The sequence below is a fragment of the Bos taurus genome, chromosome 25, assembly GCF_002263795.3.
Source record: "Bos taurus isolate L1 Dominette 01449 registration number 42190680 breed Hereford chromosome 25, ARS-UCD2.0, whole genome shotgun sequence".
Lineage (NCBI taxonomy): Eukaryota > Metazoa > Chordata > Mammalia > Artiodactyla > Bovidae > Bos > Bos taurus.
The window spans coordinates 2,366,092-2,392,987 of NC_037352.1; the positions used below are offsets into that span (position 1 = coordinate 2,366,092).

At 58.6% G+C, this 26,896-nt stretch overlaps 3 protein-coding genes across 6 annotated transcripts; 2 read left to right on the top strand and 1 right to left on the bottom strand.

The window, feature by feature from the left end:
* Positions 1-4,702: 4,702 nt before the first annotated feature.
* On the top strand, positions 4,703-9,572 carry KREMEN2 (kringle containing transmembrane protein 2). Its single transcript, XM_024985113.2, has 9 exons — positions 4,703-5,363; positions 5,545-5,719; positions 6,686-6,777; positions 6,876-7,000; positions 7,202-7,355; positions 8,040-8,372; positions 8,457-8,582; positions 8,668-8,746; positions 9,001-9,572. Exons 1-9 carry the CDS (start codon positions 5,270-5,272, stop codon positions 9,209-9,211), a joined length of 1,389 nt encoding a protein of 462 aa, XP_024840881.1. The 5' UTR covers positions 4,703-5,269; the 3' UTR covers positions 9,212-9,572.
* A 1,141-nt stretch (positions 9,573-10,713) lies between these two features.
* Positions 10,714-14,271, top strand: PAQR4 (progestin and adipoQ receptor family member 4). Of its 2 annotated transcripts, NM_001098897.1 has the most exons (3): positions 10,764-11,260; positions 12,605-12,826; positions 12,997-14,252. In NM_001098897.1, the coding sequence occupies exons 1-3, from the start codon at positions 11,095-11,097 to the stop codon at positions 13,428-13,430; spliced, it is 822 nt and encodes a 273-aa protein (NP_001092367.1). In that variant the 5' UTR covers positions 10,764-11,094; the 3' UTR covers positions 13,431-14,252. The 2 variants fall into 2 exon arrangements, with proteins under 2 accessions (XP_010817375.1, NP_001092367.1); XM_010819073.4 differs by lacking the exon at positions 12,605-12,826 and having other exon boundaries at positions 10,714-11,260; positions 12,997-14,271.
* PKMYT1 (protein kinase, membrane associated tyrosine/threonine 1) lies at positions 14,261-25,458 on the bottom strand. 3 transcript variants are annotated; one of them, XM_005224634.5, is made up of 9 exons: positions 25,271-25,458; positions 24,780-24,888; positions 18,152-18,651; positions 16,799-17,292; positions 16,042-16,148; positions 15,739-15,911; positions 15,498-15,655; positions 14,614-14,712; positions 14,261-14,535 (listed from the first exon to the last, which is right to left on the bottom strand). In XM_005224634.5, exons 3-9 carry the CDS (start codon positions 18,500-18,502, stop codon positions 14,424-14,426), a joined length of 1,494 nt encoding a protein of 497 aa, XP_005224691.1. In that variant the 5' UTR covers positions 18,503-18,651; positions 24,780-24,888; positions 25,271-25,458; the 3' UTR covers positions 14,261-14,423. The 3 variants fall into 3 exon arrangements, with proteins under 3 accessions (XP_005224691.1, XP_005224692.1, XP_010817530.1); XM_005224635.5 differs by lacking the exon at positions 24,780-24,888; XM_010819228.4 differs by lacking the exons at positions 24,780-24,888; positions 25,271-25,458 and adding an exon at positions 24,496-24,751.
* Positions 25,459-26,896: the final 1,438 nt, after the last annotated feature.

Below are 26,896 nucleotides of genomic sequence, written 5' to 3' on the forward strand. Positions count from 1 at the left end.
GGCACAACAACCTCTCAATTATGAAATTTTAAGTAAAAGTTCATAAGGAGAAGGGAAACTACCGACACGGAACCCAAATTTTAACAATGGGGCAGCGGCGGGCTCTAGGGGCTCCCACCCCAAGTCCTGCCCCCGGGGGTGTGAGGCAAGCATCATTGAAACGCTTCTCCCAGCCCAGCCTCCTGCCCCCATGTCCTGCATTGAGATGGCTCCGGCAGGATGGCACCACGAGTCACTCAAGTCAGCGGGTGCATCTCAGAGCTCGCTCTCCTGCACGGGCTGCCCCTCCTTGATCCTGGCAGACCTGAAGCGACCCCCGGGTTCTCCGCGCCCACCCCCAACCTCCTTCAAGGGCCCCTCGGCCCTGGTCCAACCCGTCTGCAAGGTGGTTGGCTCTGGGGACTGGACCTCAGCCCTCTCTGCCCAGCCACTTTCAGGGTTCGCGGTTTGTCAGTGTGCAGCTCCAGCCCCCCACTCCCTTCTGCAACCAAGCCTGTGTATCCTGCTGCCTCCAGGACCTTGGCCCCAGGTCTCCCGTGGCCACCAGCCGAGCAAGGAGCAAAGGGGACTGTCCTCCACTCCTCCGATGGCTCCACCACAGTAGAAACCCAGGGCCATCCTTGACACCGTCCCTCTTGTCCCCATGTTCCGTCAGTGGTCAGGCTCTTTTCAGTAACAGCCTTCTTGAGATACAATCCACATAGCATCCAGCTCACCCACTCAAGTGGGTGGTCCAATGGCTGTTAGTATATTCACAGGGTAGGGTCTCCATCACCTCTAACTCCAGAACATTTCATCATCCCGAAAAGAAACCCCAGATCCATCAGTCGACACTGTCTCTGCAGTGTCCCTGTGATGGGGTTCCTTCCTCCGGTGCTGGGAGAATCTGGGGAATCCAAGTGTCTTAGTCTGCTCAAGCTGCCGTGATTATGCCATAGACTGGACTGGGAGGGGAGGATCTTAAACACCAGACATTTATTTCTCACAGTGCTGGAGGCTGAAAGTGTGAGATCAGGGAGTAGACAAGTGGACTCAAACTCATGTCCATTGAGTCAGCGATGCCATCCAACCATTCCATCCTCTGTAGCCCCCTTCTTCTCTTGCCCTCAATCTCTCCTAGCATCAGGCTCTTTTCCAACAAGTCGGCTCTTCGCATCAGGTGGCCACAGTATTGGAGCTTCAGCATCAGTCCTTCCAGGAAATATGCAGGGTTGATTTGCAATCCCGTCACACAACACCTGTCCCGGGTGTTCTCTCCTGGGTGCCCATATGACCTGTCCCGGGTGTTCTCTCCTGGGTGCCAGGTATGACTACCTGGTCCAAGGACCAGAAGCCAGAGGCACCCAAGGAAGTCTCCGAAGGTCTGGGGCAGCTGCCAGCCTCAGGCCGCAGCCGCACCACAGCTCTGCAGAGCGCAGTCTCTCATGACTGCCCTGCCACCGCAGGGCTCTGGAGGCCCTAGAATGGCTCCTCAGCCGCTTCTGAGGACTCTGAAAAGACTCTGGCTGCTGGAGAGACTGCTCCTGGAAACCATGGGACACTGGGCCTCAACTGAGAGAGTGATTAGTCCAAGTAGGAGAGGGTGGGGGCCCAGATGAGGGCGGTGGCAGGAAGGATGCAAAGGGACAGGAAACAGACGAGATGTTAGGAGTTGAAGTGTGTCCCCCAAAATTCACATGTAGAAACCCTAAGCCCTAGAACCTCCACAAGTGAAAGTGTTAGTCACACAGTCGTGTCCAACTCTTTGCAACCCCATGGACTGTAGCCCGCCAGGCCCCTCTGTCCATCGAACTCTCCAGGCAAGAATGCTGGAGTGGGTAGCCATTCTCTTCTCAAGGGGATCTTCCCAATCCAAGGATCAAACCTGGGTTTCCTGCATTGCATGTAGATTCTTTACCGTCTGAGCCACCAGGGAAGCCCTGGAACCTTAGAATGTGACTTTATTTGGAAATGGATCACTCCAGATGTGATTAGTCTAGACAGGGTCAAACTAGGGTGGCCCCTAGTCCAGTGTGGCTGCTGTCCTTATTAAAAGGGGAAATTTGGACACAGGTGCTCACACAGAGAGACGCACGTGAAGATGAAGGCAGAGATCGGGGTGATGGGTGGCTTCTACAAGCCAAGGAATGCCAAGACAGCCAACAAGGCACCAGAAGCTCGACGAGAAGCACAGAACATTCTCCCTCGTCAGCTCTCAGTAGGAAGCAGCCCTGGAGACAAGAACTGGATGAGGGTGAGAGGATGTATTAGTTAAGTTGCGCCAGCTGCTACAGCAAGCAAGGCCTGGATCTCAGTGGCTGAATACATAGATGTTTATGCCTCCACTCACGCAGAGCCCCATGCTGATACTGCTGATTGGCAGGCTCCTTATATAAGGTCACTTGGGAATCCAGCTCCATCCCCCCTGCCCTGGGTCCTCAGTATCCTCTCCATTCAGTTGGCGAATGAGGGAGTTAGAAATTGAGGCTGCTATAGGCCAGACCTGGCAGGCATCTACATCCGTGCAGCCCAAACTTTAAGATCTGGGGAGCTTGTTAATGCAGGTTATGATGAAGGAGGTTAGGGGTGGAGCCTGAGAATCTGCATTTCTGAATTCTGCAGTTCTCCCCAGGGATGACAATGCTATTGATCCTGGCTATTACTTTGAGTATTGAGAGTAAGAGGCGTCACTCCCCCCGTCATGCCTCATGGCCAGAACTCATTCCTGTGGTCACACCAAATGCAAGGGAAGCACGGGAATGAAGTTCAGCTGTTAGTGCAGGAGCTGGAGGAGGCAGGGTCAGTCGACAGCAGGGGGCAGGCAGGGGCCATGCAGCAGGGACCCAGCTCTCCTGGGACAGCGTTGGTGCAGCAAGACCAGGGGGAAGTACTGACTGGAACCGGGGACCCTTGTTCGGCAGCCTTTCTGAACTCCCCAGAAGAGGAGGAGGGGGGTGAGGGCCCAGGCCTTCCAAGTTCAAGGTTCTGTGAGCCAACTGGGACTGGAGCAGGCAGTGGGAGTTCTGCCCCTTGTCTTGGTACCTGAGTTCTGGAACTAAGCACCCCCTTCCTCTCATCCCACACTCCTTTTGCAGGAGATCAGCCTGGCCTGGTCCCCCAACTCCTGTTAGGGAAGGGCTCAGTTCTTCCTCCAGGTCCCCGCTGACCCTCTTTTTGCATGCAGAGTACCGGTGGTTTTTGTCCTCCACCTCACCCTTCTCTCATGTGACCCCTGAGAGTGAGGATCTCCCTGCAACCCCGTCGCCCTGGCCATGGCCCAGGCCAGAGCCTAGGACAACACCACAGAGCCACAGCGGACCCCAAGTTCACAAGCAAAAGGGAGAAGGGGGCCCTGGTCGATGGGTGTTACTGCTCCCTCCTTAGCTGGGTTCACCTGTGCAGTGAGACCCCCGTCCAGTGCTAAGCAGGGCCAGGAAACTGGGAGGCGAGAGGGCTCCCCCAGGAGACAACCAAGGCGCTGGCCTCCAGTCTCAGTCAGCCAGCTTCTTAGAATGCTCGCCACCCCAGCGTGACACATGCACTCCCCCACCAGCATGTGTGTGAAGTGCCTGCTAAGTTGCTTCAGTCATAACTCTGACCCCATGAGCTGTAGCCCGCCAGGGTCCTCTGTCCATGGGATTCTCCAGGCAAGAATACTGGAGTGGGTTGCCCTGCCCTCCTCCAGGGGATCTTCCCGACACAGGGATCAGACCCAGCAATCAGATCCGCCTCTCTTCTGTCCCCTGCATTGGCAGGCGGGTTCTTTACCACTAGCACCACCTGGGAAGCCCCCTAGCCTGAGGCACTGACTTCTAAGCAGAGGTCTTCAGGGGTCCCACCACCACCACCAGCAGCACTCTGGGTTTCCTAGAATCTTCTCTGATGCCCCCAATCTTCCAGGAGAGACAGGGGGAGTGTGGATACTGACAGGGCGGAGATAGGTCCTTCCAAGCTGGGCAGCGAGGTGGGGGTCTGGTGAGGGGTGGGAGGCTGGACTGAGGGGCAAGACATCTGGGCGACTGGGGCTCTGGCCCCCCCATCTCCTTCCCCTCCCCCTTCCCCCCCCACCCCTCCCCGCCGCGCTCTCCCACGCACCTGCGCTGGCCTCCCCCCAAGCCCTTGGGGCAGCCGGCGGGCGCTGCTGGGAGATCAGAGGACTCGGAGGAGTTGGGCCCAGGGGGACGGGGCGGGGAATTTCCCCCCACGCCTGCCTGGGCCTGCTCCCCTCCCCCTCCCCCGCCAGGTTGGGGGGCACCGCTGGGGGAATTCCATCGCGCTGCGAGCCCGGGCCGGGGGTCCTGGGGAGAGGAGGAGGCGAGGAGGGGAAAGGCTGGGACCAGGGGCGCAGCTGCCTTCCTCCCAGACACCAGCTGCCCCTGCCTGTCCCGGGCTGAGCGTCCACCCTTCCAGCTTGTCGGGCGGGTGAGGGGGCTGGGAGTGACGCTTCCCCAGGCCGGAGGCGTCGGGACCCGGGAAGGGAGAGGCGTGAAGATCCAAAGACGGTGTGCGTGTGAGCGTCTCACCATGAATGGTGACTGAGTGGGAGAGTGCGCGCACTTCATTCAAGGCTGGCTGTGAACGGGGGACGCTGGCGAGTCCCGGGACATGTGGCCCCGGGAGACGGTCCTGTATCTCCCCCTTTAGGGTCCTTCTGTCTACCAGCTCGGCCTGTCCTCCTGCACACGCTCCCACCCGAACCTTCACTGATCTGGGGAGGGGGAAGGGCAGGGAGGGGCGCGCCGGGCCACGGAGGGTCCCGGAGATGGGGGGGCGGGCGTGGGAGGCGTCTGGACCTGCTGCCTCGGCTCCAGTCTCGGGCGGGGCTTCCCGGCCTCGGGGGGTGGGGTGCAGAGGGAGGGACCCAGGGGCGAGGAACGCGCGGAGGGACGCGAGGGGGGCAGGAGCCGGCGCGTTAGAGACCTGGGCGAGGGAGACTTAGAGAGCGAGGCGCAGCGGGAGGGGGCGGGTGTGGAAGCCGAGGCAGGACCCCGAACCCCGAGAGGCAGAGACCGGAAACGTCCCTGGCCTAAGATCGCCCCCCCCCCGGGGTAACTTCCCAGTTGGGTCGGGGCAGAGAGACGCCTTCAAGGCCAAAAACCTTAGGAGGCAGATACCCCTAGGCGATACTCCCCCGCCCCCTCATCCTCTCGCCCCAGACCCAGAGCGGGCCCCAGAGAGGGACGAGGACGGACTGTCAGAGGACAACGCCCCCCTCCCCAGACGCCTGGGAGACCCTGGGGGCGCCGAGGGCCTTGAGCGGGCCAGGGCGACCTCTCCTCGGTTGGGGGCGATGGGGACACGGCCCCCCAAGGCCCTGCTCCTCCTCCTCTTGCTCCGGCTGCTGCCGCCACGCGGGGCCTCGGCGGGGAGCCTGCAGAGCCCAGGTGAGTCCCGGCGTGGAGAGTGGACCGAAGGCCGCACTCCCAACTCGGCCTGCGCGCCTAGAACCCGACTGCCCAGCTCGCGAGGGGCCAGAGCAGGTGGAGGCGGCAGTCGAACAGCCCTCGGAGGGTGGGGAGAAGGTCCGGGCGAGGGTCAGCCTCAGGCCCCGCCGTCCGCGCGCAGGCCTGTCCGAGTGCTTCCAGGTGAATGGCGCCGACTACCGCGGCCACCAGAACCGCACCGGCCCCCGCGGGGCCGGCCGCCCGTGCCTCTACTGGGACCAGACACAGCAGCACAGTTACAGCAGCGCCAGCGACCCCCAGGGCCGCTGGGGGCTGGGCGCGCACAACTTCTGCCGGTGAGGGGCGGGGCCTGCGCGGGGCGGGGCTGGTGCAGGGTTGAGGGCGTTGTCCTGGGGCTGGGCCGCGGCGTGGGCGGAGCGGAGGTCTCCTCTGGGCGGGCCCAGGAGCCACCTTGAGGGCCTGCTTGTTCATTCGTTGTCCTGTCTGACTCTTTGCGACCCCGTTGGCTGCAGCACACCAGGCTTCCCTGTTCACTGTCTCCCGGAATTTGCTCAAACTAATGTCCACTGAGTCGATGATGCCATCCAACCATGCCATCTTCTGTCTCCCCCGTCTCCTGCTCTCAATCTTTCCCAGCATCAGGATCTTTTCCAATGAATCGGCTTAAGGACCTAAGGGCGGGGCCTAAGCGATGAGTGGAAACCTTTTCTGACCTGGGTCAGGCCTTAGGAGTCCAACTTTTTGCAGAGCCTCAGGTCAGACCTGGGCACCAAGGCGCCCATGAGCATGGGGCCTAGTCAGAGGGCAAGCTCTAGAGTGGGCCGGGCCCTTAGCGTTCAGCTCCTTTGAGAGACGTCTACTAGCGGTGACTGAGGGATTGGGGGTTCAGAGCCATAGCTGTGGTCTGAAGCGACGGGGACCAAGTTAAGTGGGAGGGCACTTCCCTGCTGAACCGCAAAGCTTAGGGTCATCACGTCTGCTTTAAAGCAGGGTTTCAAGACAAGGGACAGTGGCTGAGGCCCAGGGCTGAGTGGGGGGTGAACACAAATGGCCTTGAAGTCCTCATACATGAAGTCATGTCCGAGCAACAGCTGAAGACCTAAAATCAGCCCCGCCCGCCCGCCCCGGGCCCCTTTAACGACTTCCCACCATGCACTGGGAAGTCGACATCCATTCTGGTGGGCAAACCAGGATTTGCTCTAACACACACAGTGGCATTCTGCGAATAAGCCGTGGGTCAGGGCCTGGAATTCATGGTTCTTGGGACGACAGTATCCCAAAGATTTCTCCCGGGCCTGCAGTAACCCAGACGGTGACGTGCAACCATGGTGCTACGTAGCCGAGACAGAGGAGGGCATTTACTGGCGCTACTGCGATATCCCCACGTGTCACAGTGAGCTGGCCGGGCTTGATGACGGGGGCGGCTGGGCTGCCGGGGTGGAGTTCGCTTTTGCAGGCCCCACACTGAGCCTGACCCTGCTGCCCCCTCAGTGCCTGGGTACCTGGGCTGCTTCGTGGACTCTGGGGCACCTCCGGCCCTCAGCGGCCCCAGTGGCACCTCGACAAAGCTCACCGTCCAGGTGTGCCTTCGCTTCTGCCGCATGAAGGGCTACCAGGTACTGCCCACCTGCCCAGACCAGTGACCCCTGACCTTGACCTCAGCACCCAAATCAACATCCGACTCTGAGGCCAAACCTTGATGCCAATTTCCAAACCTCCAGCCCTGATTCCCACTTCCAACCCCAATCTCTGGCTCCCACCACCCCACCCCCTCCCCCAGCCCCTGTCTGGGGGAGTCACCCAGTCTGTGCTCCCAGTTGGCGGGCGTGGAGGCCGGCTACGCCTGTTTCTGTGGCTCTGAAAGCGACCTGGCCCGAGGACGCCCGGCTCCGGCCACCGACTGTGACCAGATTTGCTTCGGCCACCCGGGCCAGCTGTGTGGTGGCGATGGGCGCCTGGGCATCTACGAAGGTGAGGAGTGGGCAGGGATGAGGGGCCTGGGTGAGGGGAAGAGTGACAGGGGGAGTTATCTGGAAAGGGAAGGCATGGGTTGAGGGCAGGGCCTGATTAAGAGATTAGGTTGAGGACTGGACCGAAGAAGGAACTGGGCTGAATCTGGGGGTCAGGGGTCTGGGGCTCTAGAGAAAGGAACTGCTTGAGGACAAGACTAGAGGAGGGGACTAATGGCTTGATTAGAAGGGGTTGGACTAGAGGAAGGAATTGTTTGAGGTCAAGACAGTTGTTGTTGTCAGTCACTCAGTTGTGTCCGACTCTTTGTGACCCCATGGACTGTAGCCTACCAAGTTCCTCTGTCCATGGGATTCTCCAGGTAAGAATACTGGAGTGGGTTGCCATTTCATTCTTCAGGAGACCTTCCCGAACTAGGGATCGAACCCTGGTCTCCTGCATTGCAGGCAGATTCTTTACCATCTGGGCCACCAGGGAAGACTAGAGGAGGGGACTAATGGTTTGATTAGAACGGGTTGGACAGGGCCGGAGGAGGGAACTAACTTGGCTGAACTTGGGATGGAAGAAGGTCCTGCCAAGCCGATCCGGGCCAAGCGGGAGAAGGGGCGGGGCTTCTACATAGAGCCCCGCCCCCGTTAAGGAGGAGCCCGCGGGCCTCCGGGTTCTGACCGCCGGCCCCGCCCACAGTGTCCGTGGGCTCCTGCCAGGGGAACTGGACCGCACCCCAGGGTGTCATCTACTCCCCGGACTTCCCGGACGAGTACGGGCCGGATCGTAACTGTAGCTGGGTGCTGGCCCCTCCGGGCGCCGCGCTGGAGCTTGCCTTCCGCCTCTTCGAGCTGGCCGACTCGCATGACCGGCTGGAGCTGCGAGACGCCACCTCGGGCAGCCTGCTCCGCGCCTTCGACGGCGCTCGGCCGCCGCCGCCGGGCCCGCTGCGCCTGCGCGCCGCCGTGCTGCGGCTCATCTTCCGCAGCGACGCGCGCGGCCACGCGCAGGGCTTCGCGCTCACCTTCCAGGGTGAGGCCCCTCTCCCCGCCCCCCCCCCCCGCCCCCGCCTCGGGTCTTCCGCTCCGCCGGCCGGTCTCACACCCCTCTCCTCAGGGCTGCAGGACGCCGACGCCGACCCGGCGCCCCTCGAGGGCTCGACTCAGACCCCAGCAGTGCCCCTCGACGGGGCCAACGTGAGCTGCAGCCCCGGGCCTGGCGGTCCAGAGGCCTCGATGGGGGGTGAGACGGGCGTGGGAGGCGGGAGCGAGTTTGGGGGCGTCAGGCCCTTCCAAGCTCCGTGCTCACCGGTCTCGTGTGCCCGCAGCCCAGGTCTTCTCGACGGTGACGGCCGTCTCGGTGCTGCTACTGCTGGTGCTGTCGCTGCTGCGCCTGCTGCGCGGACGGTGCGCGCTCTGGGGCGGGGCCTGAGGGCGGAGCCGGCGGGGAGCCTGTCGCTCCGCCCCTGTGCCCCCGGGGCGTGGAGGGCCCTCTGGGACGCTAGGGTACAAGATGGGAAAGGGGCTGGACGGAACTCCTGGGTTCTTGAGGGACGAGGCCTTGGGTCCACAGAGGGAGTCGCTCGTGAGATCACAGGCGAAGCGAGGTGCTGAAGGTGAGGTTGATTGGAAGGTTCGGCTGACGTCTGCTCCCTCTCTAGGGGCTGCCTGCTGGCTCCGGGCAAAGGGTCCCCAACGTTGGGGCCTTCCCGGGACCCCACAAGAAGCTGGGCCGTTTGGTACCGCCGGCCTCGAGGGGTGGCCCTGCCCTGTCCTCCCGGGGACCCCCAGGTTGAGGGTTTAACCGCAAGTTACCGGCCCTTGAGCGCCTCCAGCCAGAGTTCCCTGCGTTCACTCATCTCTGCTCTCTGACTCGGGGACCCCCAGGGTCCACTGGATCTTCCTGCGGCTGGATGGACTCCGCAGACCCTATGCCACCCTCTGTGTGCCTTGGCCTTCTGCCCCTTTGAGGGCAGCTCTAGTCATCTCGAGGAGGCCAGACGTTGGACAGGAAGCATCTGGTACTATTGAGAACTTGACCTGACCCTCGGGGTCCGGATGGTCAAGGCCAAAGGACAAGAGGAATCCTGCTTCCCTTCCTCTTAGACCTCGGTTCGTGGGTCTTTGAGCCCTGCTTGGGGTAGTTCTGGACTACTGCCCAAAGTGAAATGTAAGAGGTCAACAAAAGTGGTCAAAAGACCAACCTTAGACTTTGAATAAAAGACCTGTTTTGGTACTAGGGGCCGGAAATTCTTCTGTGCGGGAGGAGCTATGTTAACGAGGTACTGTGCTTAGACTGGTTGTGGGCAAATTAAGGGCGTTCCACGGAAAGAGTTTCGTGTAACCGCCTGGAACGCAGAGGATAGAGAAACCGAGGCGGAAGGATGAATGGGCGGGATCCTGAAGAACGGGAGGAGGTGGAGGCGTAAGAAGGGATACCTTCGTGGATGTGATTTAGAATGAACCCTGCGGGGCGGGGGTGGGGGTGGGGGAAATACTGAACTTTCTTCCCTTATTTCCTGCTTTCTCTCCTTCACTGTTTCCTGCCGGTCCTAGGCGGGGCGCAATATGCTTCAACAGTGAGCGAGTATCGCCCACCCTTCATGGTTCAGCGAGGAAAGAACCCGCCTGCAATGCAGGAGCCGTCCATGCGGGTTTGATCCCTGGGTGGGGAAGAGCCCCTAGAGGAGGAAGTGGCCACACACTCCAGTATACTTGCCTGAAAAATTCCATGGACAGAGGAGCCTGGCGGGTTACAGTCCAAAGGGTCGCAAAGAGTCAAACACGACTGAGCGCGCGCGGGCGCGCATGCACGCACAGACATAGACACACACATACGCTCAGAGAATCCTGGCCCAAGGGCAGGTCCTCAGTGGAGGGCACCGGGCAAGTCAGGCACACCCTTAGAGGCCCAGCCGCCTTGGCGCGCCTTGCTGCGCTCCGGGGAAGTCGTGCGAGTGGAGCGATCACCCGCGGAGTGATGGCGCTCAGGCTCTAGACCTGACCCGTCCGAAAGTCCCGGGCCGGCAGCACCTTGGACAGAGCCCGGGCTGTGGGGACTGGGCAGGGTGGCCGGGCAGTATCCTAGAGGGTGAATACCCAAGGGTGGGTCGACCCTGGGGCTCGCGCGGAAAGCCCGGGCGCGCACTGCAAGGGAACGCGAGGCTCCCGGGTCACTCTGGCAGAGCCACCGGGACTCAGAACGTTGCATCCCAATCCAACAGGCACCCCATGCAAGTGAGACTGGGACCGAAAAAAATTATACTAAGAGGGTGAAGGCCTGAGCTGCCGCTGGAGGAACCTCCCCGCCAGCCGCGCCCATTGGCCCTCGCAGCTGCAACGTCAGGAGCCCGGAGCGCGAAACCCTGGGCGGGATGACGGGGGCGAGCAGCTGGGGCGGAGCCTGGCGTCCCCTCCCGTGTCCGGCCGCGCCCGTCCTCGGGGCCGCCAAAAGAAAACTGGCCGCCGCCGCCGCCGCCGCCACGAGCTGTCCCTGCAGAGAGCCTGCCCCAGTGGAGCGGGCCGCACCGCGCTCAGGCGCCCGGCAAGTCCCCGGCCTCCGCCCCAGCGTGGGGTCGCCAGGCCCGCGCGTGCGCAGCGCGGGAGGGGCGCCCGCCGGGACCCCCGGGCCAGCGCGTGCGCGGACAGAGCCCTGAGAGGTGGGCGGGCGCCTGGACTAGGCTCCGGGTGCGGCGGGCCCACTGAGGAGACCCGGGGGCCCAGAGGAGCGCGGACCGACCTCGCGGGACCGGGCCATGGCGTTCCTGGCCGGGCCGCGCCTGCTTGATTGGGCCAGCTCGCCGCCTCACCTGCAGTTTAACAAGTTCGTGCTCACTGGCTACCGGCCGGCCAGCAGCGGCTCGGGCTGCCTTCGTAGCCTCTTCTACATGCACAACGAGCTGGGCAACATCTACACGCACGGTGAGCCTCACCCCGCACCCCGCATCCGCAGCAGCCCTGTCCGCGCCGGGGCCACGGCCCGAAGGCCGAGGAGAGCCCCAGCGCTCAGATCCTGGGCTGTCCCGGCCCTGGCACGGCCAGGAGCCGCAGTGACAAAGCTGCCATTATCCCGGACGTCGCTACCCGCTTCTGCTCCCCCGGCGGGGCCCCGGGGGCAGGCGAAGGAAGCGAGGGAGTGGGGGACCCAGTCCGCTTAATCCTTCTGAGCCCTGGGAAGACTGAGCTTGGTGTCTGGCCACTTCGTAATCCCTGCGCCCTGGCACCCTCTCCCGCCAGCACCCATCCCGGAGATGGGTGTCGAGGAGGGGCCCAAGAGAGGAAGTTAGGCCGGGCGGCCCTGCGGCCCCTGCCCGAGCCGCTCAGCCGCGGGGCTCCGCCTGGTGGCGGCTCCTTCCTCCCACCGCAGGCACCGGGCCCCTCCTCCGCTGCCCCGCTGAACCGTGCTGACACAGGCCTGCCCGTCCTTGGCCTGCCCCTGGCAGACAGGCGGCTGAGAGAGGGGCGCTGAGTGCGCTGGGCCTGGCCTTCGTACCTGCTCCCTGGGGGTACTGTGGCCTGGCCAGGCCCCGCCAAGAGTGGTCAGTCAGCGGCCCCAGCCCGCAGGCGCTGAACTCTGACTCCTGTGAAGGCAATTCCAAAATGCCTGCAGGAAGTGGTAGGAATGACCCTGGAGGCCTGGGCTGGGAGGCATGGAACTCCCCAAAAAGGTGCTAGGGAAGGAGACGGAGCAGGTTCTTTCAGCCCCTTCCCCTGCCTCGCCTCAAGACGACAGAAAGGCCCCCCCATTTGTCTGGTCGCTTCTGGAGAGGAGAGGGCACAGGGGTTGGGAAGAGCAGGCAGAGTGGCCCTGGCATGTTAGCATCGCCCACATGTCCTGTTCAGAGCTCAGCTTGGGGTCACCCCTCCTTCTGACTTCTGCTGAAGTCAGGTTTAGGGGTTGGGGCCCCTGCTTTCCAGGAAATCTGCCACAAGGGTGAGAGCAGCTTTGGAGTCAAGAGTGCCTGGGCTCTGGGCTGCTTCCATTGCTTCCTTGCTGGGGTCACCTGGGGCAGTGACTCAGTTTCCTCACCGGTCAGTGGGGATAAAGGTCTGTCCTTCCAAGAACTACTGTGAGCTCTGCTAAATCAAGTGATCAGAAGCCCAGGACCCGCTCCTGCCCAGGGCCAGCCAGCAGCTGGCCCACAGCCTCCTCAGGACCTGAGTTGCGCTCACCCTGCCGTGCTGTCTCTAGACTGGGGCCTCCTTGGGGACATGCCTTGTCCTCAGTGTGAAGGTGTCTGATGGAAAACTGTCTCCCTCCCCCAGGACTGGCCCTGCTGGGCTTCCTGGTGCTGCTGCCCATGACCATGCCCTGGGGTCAGCTGGGCGAGGATGGCTGGCTGTGGGGCACACACTGTGTGGCCTGCCTGGCCCCCCCTGCAGGCTCTGTGCTCTATCACCTCTTCATGTGCCACAGAGGGGGCAGCCCTGTGTACACCCGGCTCCTTGCCCTGGATATGTGTGGGGTCTGCCTCATCAACACTCTCGGTGAGCAGGGCGTGGGGTGGAGGGTGGGGGGCTTGAAGGATGGGAGCTGAGGGTTGGGTCCACTCACGTGAGCCCTGGGTAGAAAGGGCAGGAGTCAGGAAAGCTGGAAGCAAGAGGGCAGGTGGACCCGCAGACTGACGTGCCCTCTCCCGCCTCTCTCCTCTGCGCAGGGGCCCTGCCCATCATCCACTGCACCCTGGCCTGCCGGCCCTGGCTGCGCCCTGCTGCCCTGCTGGGCTACACCCTGCTGTCGGGTGTGGCTGGCTGGCGGGCCCTCACCGCCCCCTCCACCAGTGCCCGGCTCCGCGCCTTTGGCTGGCAGGCTGCCGCCCGCCTCCTGGTGTTTGGGGCCCGGGGAGCGGGGCTGGGCTCCGGGGCTCCAGGCTCCCTGCGCTGCTACTTGCGCATGGACGCGCTGGCACTGCTTGGGGGGCTGGTGAACGTGGCCCGCCTGCCGGAGCGCTGGGGACCGGGCCGCTTCGACTACTGGGGTAACTCGCACCAGATCATGCACCTGCTCAGCGTGGGCTCCATCCTCCAGCTGCATGCTGGCGTTGTGCCCGACCTGCTCTGGGCCGCCCGGCACACCTGCCTCCCGGACTGAGCCACCTCCCACCTGCCATGCCCTCAGGCTTCTAGGGCCAACGGCGCCATGCTTCTGTCTTTCCGCTGGCCTGCAAGGGGATGGCTCCCTGGACGCTTCACCAATGGGACTTCCTGGCAGGGGCCTGCGTCTGTTCATCCCGTCTTCCCTGTGGACTAGCTGCTTCTACTCACACCTTGGAGCTCCAGTGGCCCTGCCTGCCTTCTTCCAGGGAACTTAGTCTTACTGCGTAGGTTGAAAGGCAACCTTCCTTTCTCTGAGCCTCCAATTACCCTCTGTGTGACTTCTGACAGTTGGGCCAAAGGGACAGTTGTGATCCTGCCAGCCCAGAGCCATCGCCAACTCTGGGCCTCCTCGGTACCTCACATAAGGCTCCTCACGGCTGCCCAGCCTCCTGCCCTTGCTTCATGGCCTCTGTCCATCTACCCTGTGTGCCAGCCCTCCCAGCAGCCCGAGGTTCGCCCACTGATTTTCCCTTCTGTCCGGAGACTGTGGATTGAGGGGTCTGGGCATCAGGACTAGACTCACCCCCGGACCTAAGAGCAGGAAAGCAGCTGCTGGTTTTTCCAGGCAACTGGCACAGAGACCTAAAATGCTGGAAGGCCCTGGACCCGGCCCTGCTGGACTGAGGGCCCACCCTCCACCTTGAGTGCTCTGACAACTGACCTGCCCACCAGCAACACACCTGCTCAGGAACTTTGCCCCACACAGTCGGTGGCTCCCAGTTCATCTGCTGGCCTGGGACTTGGGGACTTAGAACAGAGCTCAGCCTGTCCCGGGGGGCCTCAGGCCCTAGGCGACGTCAATAAAAGGGGGCAGGAAGCACTGTGTTGCCACACAAGCAAGCTTGGGTGCGCCCCAAGATTCAAATACCTTTTATTAGACACAGCCAGGCAGAAGGGACCACTGGAGTCCACACAGGGACCCCAGCCTCCAGGATGATGGAAGGGAGGGGCTAAGAGGTTAAAAAGCACTGAGCCTGGGCCAGTGGGCTTAGCTCGGGCCCAGGGAGTCCTCAAACAGGCTGAGGAGGTTCCGAGGTTCAAAGGCGGGGAAGGTGCCCCGAGGGGGCTCTGAGTCAATGTCACTCAGGTCCAGAGCATCCCTGGGGGCAGGAAGAACAGAGAAGTGACTCAGGGCCAAGAGCTGCCCCCTCCCACCCCAGGACCCTGGGCCAGCTCACCTTGGCGTGTGCCTGCTCCGGGGGGCAGGGGAGCCACTGCAGGGGGTGGAGGTGCTGCTGGCAGCCCTGGCCAGAACGGCCTCTGGAGACAGCGAGGGCCTGGATTGGGGTGTAGGGGGTGGGCAAGACCAGCAGGCTGTGGAGGGGAGGGTAACGGAGCAGCAACGCCCACCTGTCCCTGGGTGGATCTGCCTGAAGCAGGCGGGGCTGGTGCCGGACAATGGGTGTGCGGTGGAGTTGAAAGAAGGGCTTTGACAGCTTCAAAGTCCACCTGACTGCACACAAAGGCCACCTCTGTCCCTTAGAGCACTGAGGCTCTGACTGAGCTGACTGAAATGACCTTGTGGTAAATGAAGCTCATCTGGCAGTCCGTCTGCTGTAATGTGCTCCCGGGGGTGAATGGTGTGAACCCTCCAGAGAGCTGCCTGCCCCGAGCATGTGCTTTCCTTTGCAGTAGTTTCTTAATTACGGCCTGTCACTTGGCCACCAGGCACCTGGGACTAAGGAATTACTCCTCCCAGGGAAGGGGCTCGCCAGGCTCTGGGGGTTTTGTTCCCCAGAGGAAAGATGACGCCTTGTCTTCGGGTGGCGGGGGTGGGGGCTGCACCGCCCGCCTCTCGGCAGTGCAGTGGGCCCTGTGCAGCCCCCCAGTGTGGCAGCACCCTTGGTGGGAGGCTGCCAGTTCTCTGCTCAGTACAGACCCTGCTCCGTGCACCAAGTTTAGAAAGAACTGCATTCAAACTAGGCCAGGCCACACCCCCATCAGCCTTGGTTTCCTTCCCGGGGCTTGAAGGCGGCCAGGTCTGTGGGTGCGTTCCCAGTTCACCACGCTGACGCCTGCCCCCCTCCCTGCCCTCAGCCGCCACTCCCGAGTCCTCACCCACCCTATGCTGTCGTCGTCCCAGGTGCTGGAGAGGCTGCGGTCCAGGAGGAGGCCACAGGGCGGCGACCCAGGTGGGGTGGCCGGCGGACCCGGGGGCTGCAGCCAGCTGGCGGGGTGCGCCAGCCCGTGCCAGAGCCAGCAGAGCAGGGAGAGCAGGGCCTGCAGGGACAGGGGCTCAGGGGAGGCCAGGCAGGCCCTGGGCAGGGAGCAGAGCCAGGCGGCCCATCACCCTCCCCGCTTACCTGCCACAGGGCCCAGCCTCGACTGAGGGCCTCGGCGGCCATGAACCACAGGACGCTCCAGGGCCGTGGCTGCCTGAGCACGGGCAGGGCCAGCAGGGCCTCGGCGGTGGCCCGCAGCTTGGGGTCAGGCTCCAGCATCGTGACGAGGACAGAACGCAGCTCAGAGGACAGCCCTGTCCCCGGGCAGGGCCACGTCAGGGGCAGGGCCTTGCACCTCCCAGCCCCTTGCCACCAGCCACCCCGACCCCCAGAGCCTGTCCTCCCCGTGGCAGACAGCCCCCCGGCCCTTGCCCCCCAACTCACCAGCCGTGAACTCAGGGGGCAGATAGCCCTGACGCAGCCGCTGCCAGCCCTCCCCACCGCGGGGCAGCTCCATGTTGCATGCCACCTCCAGGATGGTGAGGCCCAGGCTGGGGGACGGGGACAGAAGCGGGGCGGGGAGGGCCGTGAGATGCAGAACCCAGCAACTCGGGTTGACCCCACGGAGAGGGCTGCTGGCCTCCACCGTGAGCCAGGGCCCTGGGGGAGGAGGGGCTGATGACAGGGACCACTTCGTGGAGCGTGGATCTCCGGGCCAGCACGGCTCACACACCACCGTGGTGAGTCCTCCCAGCAGCCCCCGCCCCCACGGGACTGGCACTCTGGTTGCTAACAGTGACTTAACAGTGAGGCTATCCTCGTCCTGTTGAGGTGACCAGGTGCTACTGTCAGGCAGGGGAGGGGTGACTGGCTTGGACCTTGGAACCCAGCACCTGGTCCAGGCCCAGCTTTACCGCCTGCTAACTGTGGACTTGGGGAAAGTCTCTCCACCTGCTGTCTGTTCCCCTGTAAATGGAGTAATACGGTCCCTCCCAGGGACCAGTGAATCACGAAAGGTGGCTCCTGAGGTTTCTCTACTTAGACAGCCTAACTCTCCAGGCCCTCTCGATTGGAAGGCGGGACCTCCATCCCCCTGAGGCAGGGTCTCCTGGCCTGAAACCAAGTCTTCCTGACTCTGGGCTGGGCTGGTGTCCCTCTGCTGACCACGCCCCACCCACCAGGAAGCCCCCCCAGCCCTCACCTGAACACGTCTGCTGCTGTCCCGTAAGAGCCCTGGAGCAGCTCGGGGGCCATGTAGCGGGGGTCTCCTTCCTGGGCCTCGCTAGTTCCCGACGCGCCCAGCTCGACCAGCAGCCCAAAGTCGCCCAGCTTGCAGCGGCCCCGGGGTCCCAGGAAGATGTTGGCAGGCTTGACGTCCAGGTGGACCAGGCCCTGGCCGTGCAGGTGGGCCAGGGCCAGCAGGGTATCCCGCAGGTAGCCCCAGACCTGGGTTTCGGGCAGGCTGGCGCCCCAGGCCTCACAGTGCTGCTGCAGGCTGGGCCCACACAGCTCCGTCTGTAGGTACAGGATGCCGCCCTCCTCCCAGGCTTGCTCCAGCCGCACACAGCGCGGGTGCTGCCCCACCTTCTCATGGCCACCCACCTCGGCCAGCTTGCGGGTCCGGTCCTTGGGGCCCCGGAACGGCGACATGGAGCGCTTCACTGCATAGAGCCGGCCATCTTCCTTGGAGCGCACCTGGAAGGGAGGGGGCACAGGCACTTGGGACCACCCCGAAGTTCAGTTAAGATCTCAGTGTGCAGGAGGTGTCACGTGGCAGCCACTTTAGAGGACCCCCTGTGTGCAAGAGCAAAGCTGGACAAACCACACCATGTGCCAGTTTGCTGGAGACCCAGCGATGGAAGAGACAGGGCAGACCTCTAAGTACTGGTCCGGGAGGATGTGTTAGATGAAGAAGCTGCCTAGAGAATAGCAAGGCAGTGTGGTCTGCATGCAGCCTATGAAATGGTTTCGTCTTTATGTGGTCAACTCCAGAGAAAAGTCTAGAAGCAAGACTCCCACCTGACAATCATCTGTTTCCTCCAGAAAGGAGAGCTGACCTAGGGGTTCTTGTTTGTACTTTTTAACAAAATTGTCTTCGTGTAGTACTTGTGTAAGGAAAACTACATTTTAAAGTAAATATACATGATTGGAAAATATATTTTAAGGAACAAAAGGTGGCATGGAGGAGTTGCCTGAATGCTTGCGGCTGGAGGGAGATGGGGGCGGTGGTTCTGGCTCAGGGGCCAGGTGGAGCTGCCAAGACCCCCAGATGGCTGGCTCCGGGCAGGAGGAGATGGCAGGCAGGAGCCACCGCAAGGCATGCCAGGCTCTGGACAAGGGGAGAGTATGTACTGAGGGGCCTCAGAGGGGCCTGTGTAGGGGGGTATGAGAAAGCAGCCAAGTCCAGCACTGAGGGGAGCCTGCCAGCCTGTGAGGGGGGCCGTCAGGGGAGGGTGGGGAGCAGGCTGCCTGGACACCCTCCCACCCTGGCTGGGGTAGGGTAGCCGCGGCAGGGGGGACCCCAGACAGACCCACAGAGCTGTCACCAACTCACCTTGAAGACCTCCCCATAAGAGCCGTGGCCCAGGCGGCCGAGCCTGTGGAAACTCTGCTGGAAGAAGGACTCTGGTCGGCTTGGGTCATACCCGGGGCTCTGCAGGGGCTCAGAGGCCTGGTCCCGGAACGACACCCGCCGGGCGTGGGGCTGATGCCAGCCTGGGGTCCGAGGAGGGAAGAGGCGGCTGACGGGGATGCTGCCCTTGGCAGGGGGCCGGGGTGGGAGGCTCCGGCTGAGCCCTCTGGGCCTCTTGAGGGAGAAGCCAGGTTCTGCATGGCGGAAGTAGGCTGGGACTGGGACGGGAGTGCCACCCAGGGGTGGCGGGGTGCCCTCGGCGGGCATGAGCATGTCCAGCACAGGCGCCCCGGGAGGCAGAGTATGGTGAGTCACTCAAATGGCGCTTGGTCCTGTGGCCCCAAAGAGGCTGCAGAAGACAGCCACATCGACACCACACACACACTCCGCTTTAGGCATGGAGGCCGCGGCACCTGGAGCACCTGCAGGAAAAGGTATACAAATGAATGCCCTGTCACTGGTCCCCGAGGGTAGAAAAACACAAACTGAAAACCACAGCGTCCTGTCCTGGAGGCTCCCACAGCCCGACAGAGGTTAACCAAGGCAGGTTCTGAAGCCAGACCACCTGTGTGCACAGCCCTGCCTGGGTAGCCTTAAAATATCCAAGCTTTGGGAATTCCCTGGCAGTCCTGTGGTTGGGACTTGGCACTTTCACTGCCCTGGCCCAGGGTCCAATCCCTGGTCAGGGAACTAACATCTCCCACGCCACATGTGCTGTGCTGTGCTTAGTCGCTCAGTTGTGTTCGACCCCTTGCGATCGCATGGACTGTAGCCCGCCAGGCTCCTGGGGCATGGCCAAAAACATTAAAAAAAAAAAAATTAAAACTTACAAAAAAAACGTCCAACCTCTTCCGAGACTGTAAGGTAAAAATATTAACACAGGCCCATTACCCCTTATCTCCGATTCCAAAGGAAAAAAGAAAGTCTGAATTACAAATGTCTTTCTTGTTTCCTTTTTTGTGGTTGAGCTGCTAAAACTCAGTTAGTGGGGTTTCTTTCCAGCTCCATGTGGCAGAGGCTAAGCTTCCACTGAGTGTAGCAGAGAAACTGGGGCTCCCTTCTTTCACCAGCCACTCATGGGGCAGAAGCTCTAACTGAGCTGCAGGAAGCTGCAATACAGGAGCCCAGCAGTTCAAGTCCCAGCTCATTCCTCAGGAGAAGATCCCACACTGGCAAAGGCCAGCCAAGAAGCCTGGGGACTACTGCCTCACTCTCAGGCAGCAGTGATATTCAGAGACAGGCTCCACTGTCCATGCCCCCAGTTCAGAGATTCTGCCCAGGGGACAGGCAGGTCAGGAAACAGAGAGCTCCAAAGCTCTCTCTGCAAAAAACTGACCTGACTAGTAACAGAGTATGAGAAGTTCAAGCCTAAAGGTACTCTTAAAATCAATGGAGGCTTTGCTAATAAGCAATTAGCAGGAAGCTGGTACTTCCGTTAGTGCTATTGGCTGAACCACAGGCCAGCTAGTGTACCAGATAGAACTATTGGAAAGATATAGCTAAGATGAGGCTTCCTGGGGTCAGAACAAACTTAAGTCTGGAACTCCAAAGATACCCCTTTAAAGTCCAAATTTGATTTGATCAGTCTATGGAGCAATTGATGCTCCAGGGCATTGTCAAAAACAATAGAGCCATCAGCCAGCAACTGGTGGGGCCTGACAGCTGGGTATGATCAGGGAAGAGACAAACAGAGCACCCCTAAAACCACTAGTGTCCCAGGGTGACTGTGCACAGGCCCAAGGCCAGGGCCTCTGAGGAGCAAAGTCAAAGGCTTCACATTGCAGAGGAAAGAGACATCACTGTTGTGGTCTGGCTGGTCACTAAACGAACAAGCAAATAATCCCAAGCTCCCAGATGCAGAGTGAGGAACCAATCTAAAATGTCCAGTTTTCAACAACAAATTACAAAGTATATAAAGACATAGGAGAGTGTGACCCATACACAGGAAAAAAACACAGCAGAATCTGCCTGTGAGAAAGACCAGATGTCTTTAACAGACAGACTTCACAGTTGTTCAGTTGTGTCCAACCCCCTGGACTGCGGCACACCAGGCCTCCCTGTCCTTCACCATCTCCCGGAGCCTGCTCAAACTGATGTCCATTGAGTCGGTGATGCCATCCAACCATCTCATCCTCTGTCATCCCCTTCTCCTCCTGCCTTCAATCTTTTGCAGCATCAGGGTCTTCTCTAATGAGTTAGCTCTTCGCATCAGGTGGCCAAAGTATTGGAATTTCACCTTTAGCATCAGTCTTCCAATGACTATTCAGTGTTGATTTCCTTTAGGATTGACTAGTTTCATCTCCTTGTAGTCCAAGGGACTCTCAAGAGTCTTCTCCAACACCACAGTTCATAAGCATCAATTCTTTGGCACTCAGCTTTATGGTCCAACTCTCACATCCATATATGACTACTGTAAAAAGTGTAACTTTGACTATATGGACCTTTGTTGGCAAAGTAATGTCTCTGCTTTTTAATACGCTGTCTAGGTTGGTCATAGCTTTTCTTCTAAGGAGCGTCTTTTAATTTCATGGCTGCAGTCACCATCTGCAGAGATTTTGGCGCCCCAAAAAATAAACTCTGACACTGTTTCCCCATCTATTTCCCATGAAGTGATGGGACCAGGTGCCATGATCTTCGTTTTCTGAATGTTGAGTTTTAAGCCAGCTTTTTCACTCTCCTCTTTCTCATCAAGACACTCTTTAGTTCCTCTTCACTTTTTGCCATAAGGGTAGTGTCATCTGCATATCTGAGGTTATTGATATTTCTCCCAGCAATCTTGATTACAGTTTGTGCTTCATCAAGCCCAGCATTTCATATGATGTACTCTGCATATAAGTTAAATAAGCAGGGTGACAATATACAGCCTTGAGGTATTCCTTTCCAATTATGAACCAGTCCATTGTTCCATGTTGGATTCTAACTGTTGCTTCTTGACCTCCATACAGGTTCCTCAGAAGTCAGGTGATGTGGTCTGGTATTCCCATCTCTTTAAGAATTTTCCAGTTTGTTGTTATCCATGCTTTAGAATAAGCAATGAAGCAAGCCACTATAAATAATGTGCAGAGAACTAAAGGAAGCCATACTTCAAGCAAACACGATGACAACATCTCAACTAAGTAGAGGATATCAATAATCAGATAGAAATTATAAAAGAAGCAAATGCAGAGTTGGAAAAGTACAATGTAACTGAAATGAAAAAAAAATCACCTAAGGGGTTTGAAAGTAGATTTGAACTGGCAGAAGACATAATTAGTGAATTTGAAGATAGATTGATAGGAATTATGCAATCTGAAGGCCAGATGAAGAAAAGGGAAACAAGCTGCAGAGAAATATAGGATAGCATTAAGTGAAGAAAAGTTATGACAAACCTAGACAGCATATTAAAAAGCAGAGATATCACTTTGCCAACACAAGTCCATATAGTCAAAGCTATGGTTTTTCCAGTAGTCATGTACGGATGTGAGAGTTGGACCATAAAGAAGGCTAAGTGCCAAAGAACTGATGCTTTCAAACTGTGGTACTGGAGAAGACTCTTGAGTCCCTTGGACTACAGGGAGATCAAACCAGTCAATCCTAAAGGAAATCAACATTGAATATTCATTGGAAGGACTAATGCTGAAGCTGAAGCTCCAATACTTTGGCCACCTGTTGCAAAGAACCTACTTAATGGAAAATACACCAATGCTGGTAAAGATCGAGGGCAGGAGGAGAAGGGAGCGGCAGAGGATGAGATGGTTGGATGGCATCACCAACTCAATGGACATCAATTTAAGCAAACTCCAGGAGATAGTGAAGAACATGGAAGCCTGATGTGCTGCAGTTCATGGGGTCTCAAAGAGTCAGACACAACTTGGTGACTGAACAACAAAGTGAACCAACATATGCATGATGGGTACACCCGAGAAGAGAAGAAGCTAGAAAAATATGGATTACAACTTCCCAAATGTGATTGTAAAAATAACCAAGAAGCTCAATGAACTTCAAGTAGGATAAATGGAGATACACACACACCGAATCAAAAGTGCCGAAAACCAAACATGAGGGGAAAATCTTGGGAGTAGCAAGAGGAAAATGACTCATTACTGAAAAAGCCCACCCTGCCTTGACGTAAGGATGGACATGAAGATCAGTCGAATAGAAATGAGAGTTCAGAAATAAACCCTCACACTTAAGGAGTCGATTGATTTTCACAAGAGTGCCAAAAGAATTCAGTAGGAAAGAAATAGTTTTTTCAATAAATGGTGCTGGAACAATTGGGTGTCTACATGCAATACGCATTTAGAAGAAAAATCCGACCCAGCTTATTCTTCCTTCTAAGTATAAACATTCATATAGAAATACTAATGTATTTGATTATGAGATGATGTCCCAGATGCTTGAATGGGTAGTGTTACATATGTTGGTTGGTTGATTGGTTTAGTTGCTAAGTTATGTCCGACTCTTGAGACCCCATGGACTGTAACCCGCCAGGCTCCTCTGTCCATGGGATTCTCCAGGCAAGAATACTGGAGTGGGTTGCTATTTCCTTCTCCAGGGAATCTTCCCGACCCAGGGATTGAACCTGGGTCTCCTGCATTACAGGTAGATTTTTTACCAACTGAGCTATGATGTCTTACATGCACCCTATTAGCTTTCTAAAACTGGAGACATTATAGAATTTAGACATTTAGTCCAGGACACACACCTGGACTCAGGGGCTTGTGGACCTGTAATGCTGGCTTCATGGAAGGCTTAGTCTAGCATCTGGTATGCAGATCCCTCAGTTCAGTTCAGTTCAGTTTAGTCGCTCAGTTGTGCCCGACTCTTTGCAACCCCATGAATCGCAGTACGCCAGGCCTCCCTGTCCATCACCAACTCCCGGAGTTCAGTCCCAGACTCACGTCCATCGAGTTAGTGATGCCATCCAGCCATCTCATCCTCTGTCGTCCCCTTCTCCTCCTGCCCCTAATCCCTCCCAGCATCAGTCTTTTCCAATGAGTCAACTCTTCACATGAGGTGGCCAAAGTACTGGAGTTTCAGCTTTAGCATCATTCCTTCCAAAGAAATCCCAGGGCTGATCTCCTTCAGAATGGACTGGTTGGATCTCCTTGCAGTCCAAGGGACTCTCAAGTGTCTTCTCCAACACCACAGTTCAAAAGCATCAATTCTTCGGCACTCAGCCTTCTTCACAGTCCAACTCTCACATCCATACGTGACCACAGGAAAAACCATAGCCTTGACTAAACGGACCTTTGTTGGCAAAGTAATGTCTCTGCTTTTGAATATGCTATCTAGGTTGGTCATCACTTTCCTTCCAAGGAGTAAGCGTCTTTTAATTTCATGGCTGCAGTCAGCTTCTGCAGTGATTTTGGAGCCCCGAAAAATAAAGTCTGACACTATTTCCACTGTTTCCCCATCTATTTCCCATGAAGTGATGGGACCGGATGCCATGATCTTCGTTTTCTGAATGTTGAGCTTTAAGCCAACTTTTTCACTCTCCACTTTCACTTTCATCAAGAGGCTTTTTATTTTTAGTTCCTCCTCACTTTCTGCCATAAGGGTGGTGTCATCTGCATATCTGAGGTTATTGATATTTCTCCTGGCAATCTTGATTCCAGCTTGTGCTTCTTCCAGCCCAGCGTTTCTCATGATGTACTCTGCATAGAAGTTAAATAAGCAGGGTGACAATATACAGCCTTGACGTACTCCTTTTCCTATTTGGAACCAGTCTGTTGTTCCACGTCCAGTTCTAACTGTTGCTTCCTGACCTGCATACAGGTTTCTCAAGAGGCAGGTCAGGTGGTCTGGTATTCCCATCTCTTTCAGAATTTTCCACAGTTTATTGTGATCCACACAGTCAAAGGCTTTGGCATAGTCAAGAAAGCAGAAATAAATGTTTTTTTCTGGAACTCTCTTGCTTTTTCCATGATCCAGCGGATGTTGGCAAACAGATCCCTCAGTATCTGTTATATAATGCTCTGAGTAGTAATTGAAAGAATACACAAAAGACAGTGGTCCCATGGGTATAAATGACTTTTCTGTTGGAGTAGAGAGGGCTATTGTGTGGCTATAATGTTATAATTGAAAGAAAAAAGAGGGGAAAAAAAAAAAAGAAGAGTCTAATCTTGAGAGGAGCCACAGTGTATCAAAAGGAGTCCATACTCAGCACAGGGGGGTGAGTCAGTAACTGAAACTGGAAGGAGCGGTCATCTGAGGGTGTCCTCCAATGCCTGAGTAAGTGAGGGGTGAGGGGAGGGACCCCACGAGGGCTTGCATGGAGAACTCACCCTGCAGTCTGTGGGGACGCTCCCTCTGCCTCTATCCATCTCAGGAATCCTATCCCAGAGTTTCTCAAAGTGAGGGACCAGGGTGTCAGGACCCCGTAGGGTGCTCGTTGAAAGTACGGCCTCCAGGCCTTAAACCAATTCTCACACCATCCCACAGTACTTAAACGTTCTAGCATGGCCAAACAGCTTTGGGGGTGGGGGAGGTAGGAGAAGTTGGGGCTCCCGGTGAATCCAGGGCGGCCCGAAGCAGAGGCCAGGCCGGGATGACCTTTCAGGGGCCTCACCCTCTCAGTGGGTAGGATGCCATCTGCTGACCACCGTCTACCGCACTAGACTGTGAGTTCCTCCAGGGCAGGGCCGAAGCTGATTCACCTCCGTGGGCGTGGGGAAACCCTGGCGAACAGAGTGGAGTAGACCTGCTGTCACGGGGGAGGTGCTTTTCTTGGGGAGGGCAAGTAAAGGAGGAGCAGTCGCCGGGGTAAGGGGCTCCCAGCAAGGGGGATAGGGAGGCCCGGCGAAGGAGGCAGGAGCCTCTAGAGGGGAAGTGGGCGGAGCCGGCCGCGCAGAGGGGGCCCAAGGAGGGCTGAGCAGTGGGGTTGGGCTGGCCCAGGGAGGGCTGGGCTGACGGAGGGGTGAGGAGGGAGGCGGGAAGGGGTTGGGGGTGAGGCAGATCCAAGGAAGGCCAGTCAGGGGGACTAAGAGTTGTTCGGGAGGCGGCAGAAGGGAGGAGAGGGCGGTCCCTTCCGGGAACCCTCAGGGCCGAGTGTGGGCTCACCTGAGGCGGGTGGGCGGGGCGCAGCTCAGCAAAGTCCCAGATTCCGGGTCAGCGGAAGGCGCGGGAGACCTCGGGGCGGTCAGGCGGGCCGCGGTCTTCGGCCCACCGCTCCCCACACCCGGGCGGGGGGACTCTCGAGGGGGAACGGCCCGTGAACGCGCGCGGACCCAGCTCGCGCCAAAAATTCCAAACCGGCCTCGAGGCCCCGCCCAGGAACGCCTCTTACCCCTACCGCCTCCCCGATGCGGCCTATCAGAGGCGCCCAGCCTGCTGGGGCTCCGCCCCAACGTCCCTGCGTGCGCGTCGTCGACGCCGTGCCGCCGGCCCAGCGCTCTTATTGCGCAGGCGCTAAGTCTCCTTAGCCGGGGCGGAGGAGGGTGGCTACGCGGTGCGGCTAGGAGGCTGAGGCGCCACGCGGGGTCTGAGGCAGCTGTTGGGTCCCTCCTGCCTGGTTCCCGGGTCGCCAACCGACCTCCAGACCTCCGTGCCGGCACCTACGGCCCTCGCTGGGCTGGCTTAGTTTTTGCATCTATAAAGGGAACGGTCACTGTGTTTTTTGCCCCTGAGGTGTAGCCCCAAGAGGCGGTCTCTTGGGGGCTGGACAGGAAGTCTGCTGCCTCCGGGGTTTTGTCGCGGTCGAGTGCCTTGGGGCTTACTGTACCCTCCTCATACCTGCCGTGCACCGCACTGGGGCGATCGGGCTGCCATTCCCCCATTCCTCCACCCGCCACACACACACCCTCCACCCGCTGAACAAGAATGAACCAGAAAATTCTGCCTCTTCCAAGAAGCCTCCCTTCCTCCAGGTCTCAGCTACTTCGGAGGCAGCCCTTCCCAGTCTTTGGATTTGGGACTTATGCGCAGCTTAAACCTCTCTCAGCCTCTTGGCCTAATGACCTTGGGAAGGCACTCTGTCTTTCCAAGCTTGGGACTTAAGTCCCTTCTGTCAAAATGGAACTGATGACGCTTCCTTCAGGGAACTGGGGGTTCAAATAAGATGATCCCCTTAAAGTTCTTAGCAGCGGGACTGCCAGAGCAGACGCTGATTCCTAAGTAGTGACTGGGAGTTGCTTCTTCTTTCACCTGACGGGACTTTTTAATAGGATCAAGGGAGTCAGGCTTCCAGGCCACAAGGCTCCCCATCTGGTCATGTTGTAGCCACGCATTCCGGGAAAGAAACTCATTCAGAAGGACAATGCAGATAGTGCAGTGCAGTTTATTACACCGGCAGGCCCAAGGGAGAGTCTCCTTTTAGCCAAGGACCCCAACCAGTTTTTGTGAACACCTTCTCTGATGGCTCAGAGGGTAAAGAGTCTGCCTGCAATGCGGCAGACCTGGGTTTGATCCCTGGGTCGGGAAGATCCCCTGGAGAAGGAAATGGCAACCCACTCCAGTAGTCCTGCCTGGAAAATCCCAGGGACGAAGAAGTCTGGTGGGCTACAGTCCATGGGATCACGAAGAGTTGGACACAACTGAGCGACTTCACTTTGACTTTATATACCCTAAGTGTATAAGGTTCCCTGAAACTAGTCTGAACAAAGGAAAAAGATACAATCAAAGTTAACCCGTGTTAACTACCTAGGCCTTAAGACAATTATCAATAGGCCTGTGGTCATACCCCAATAA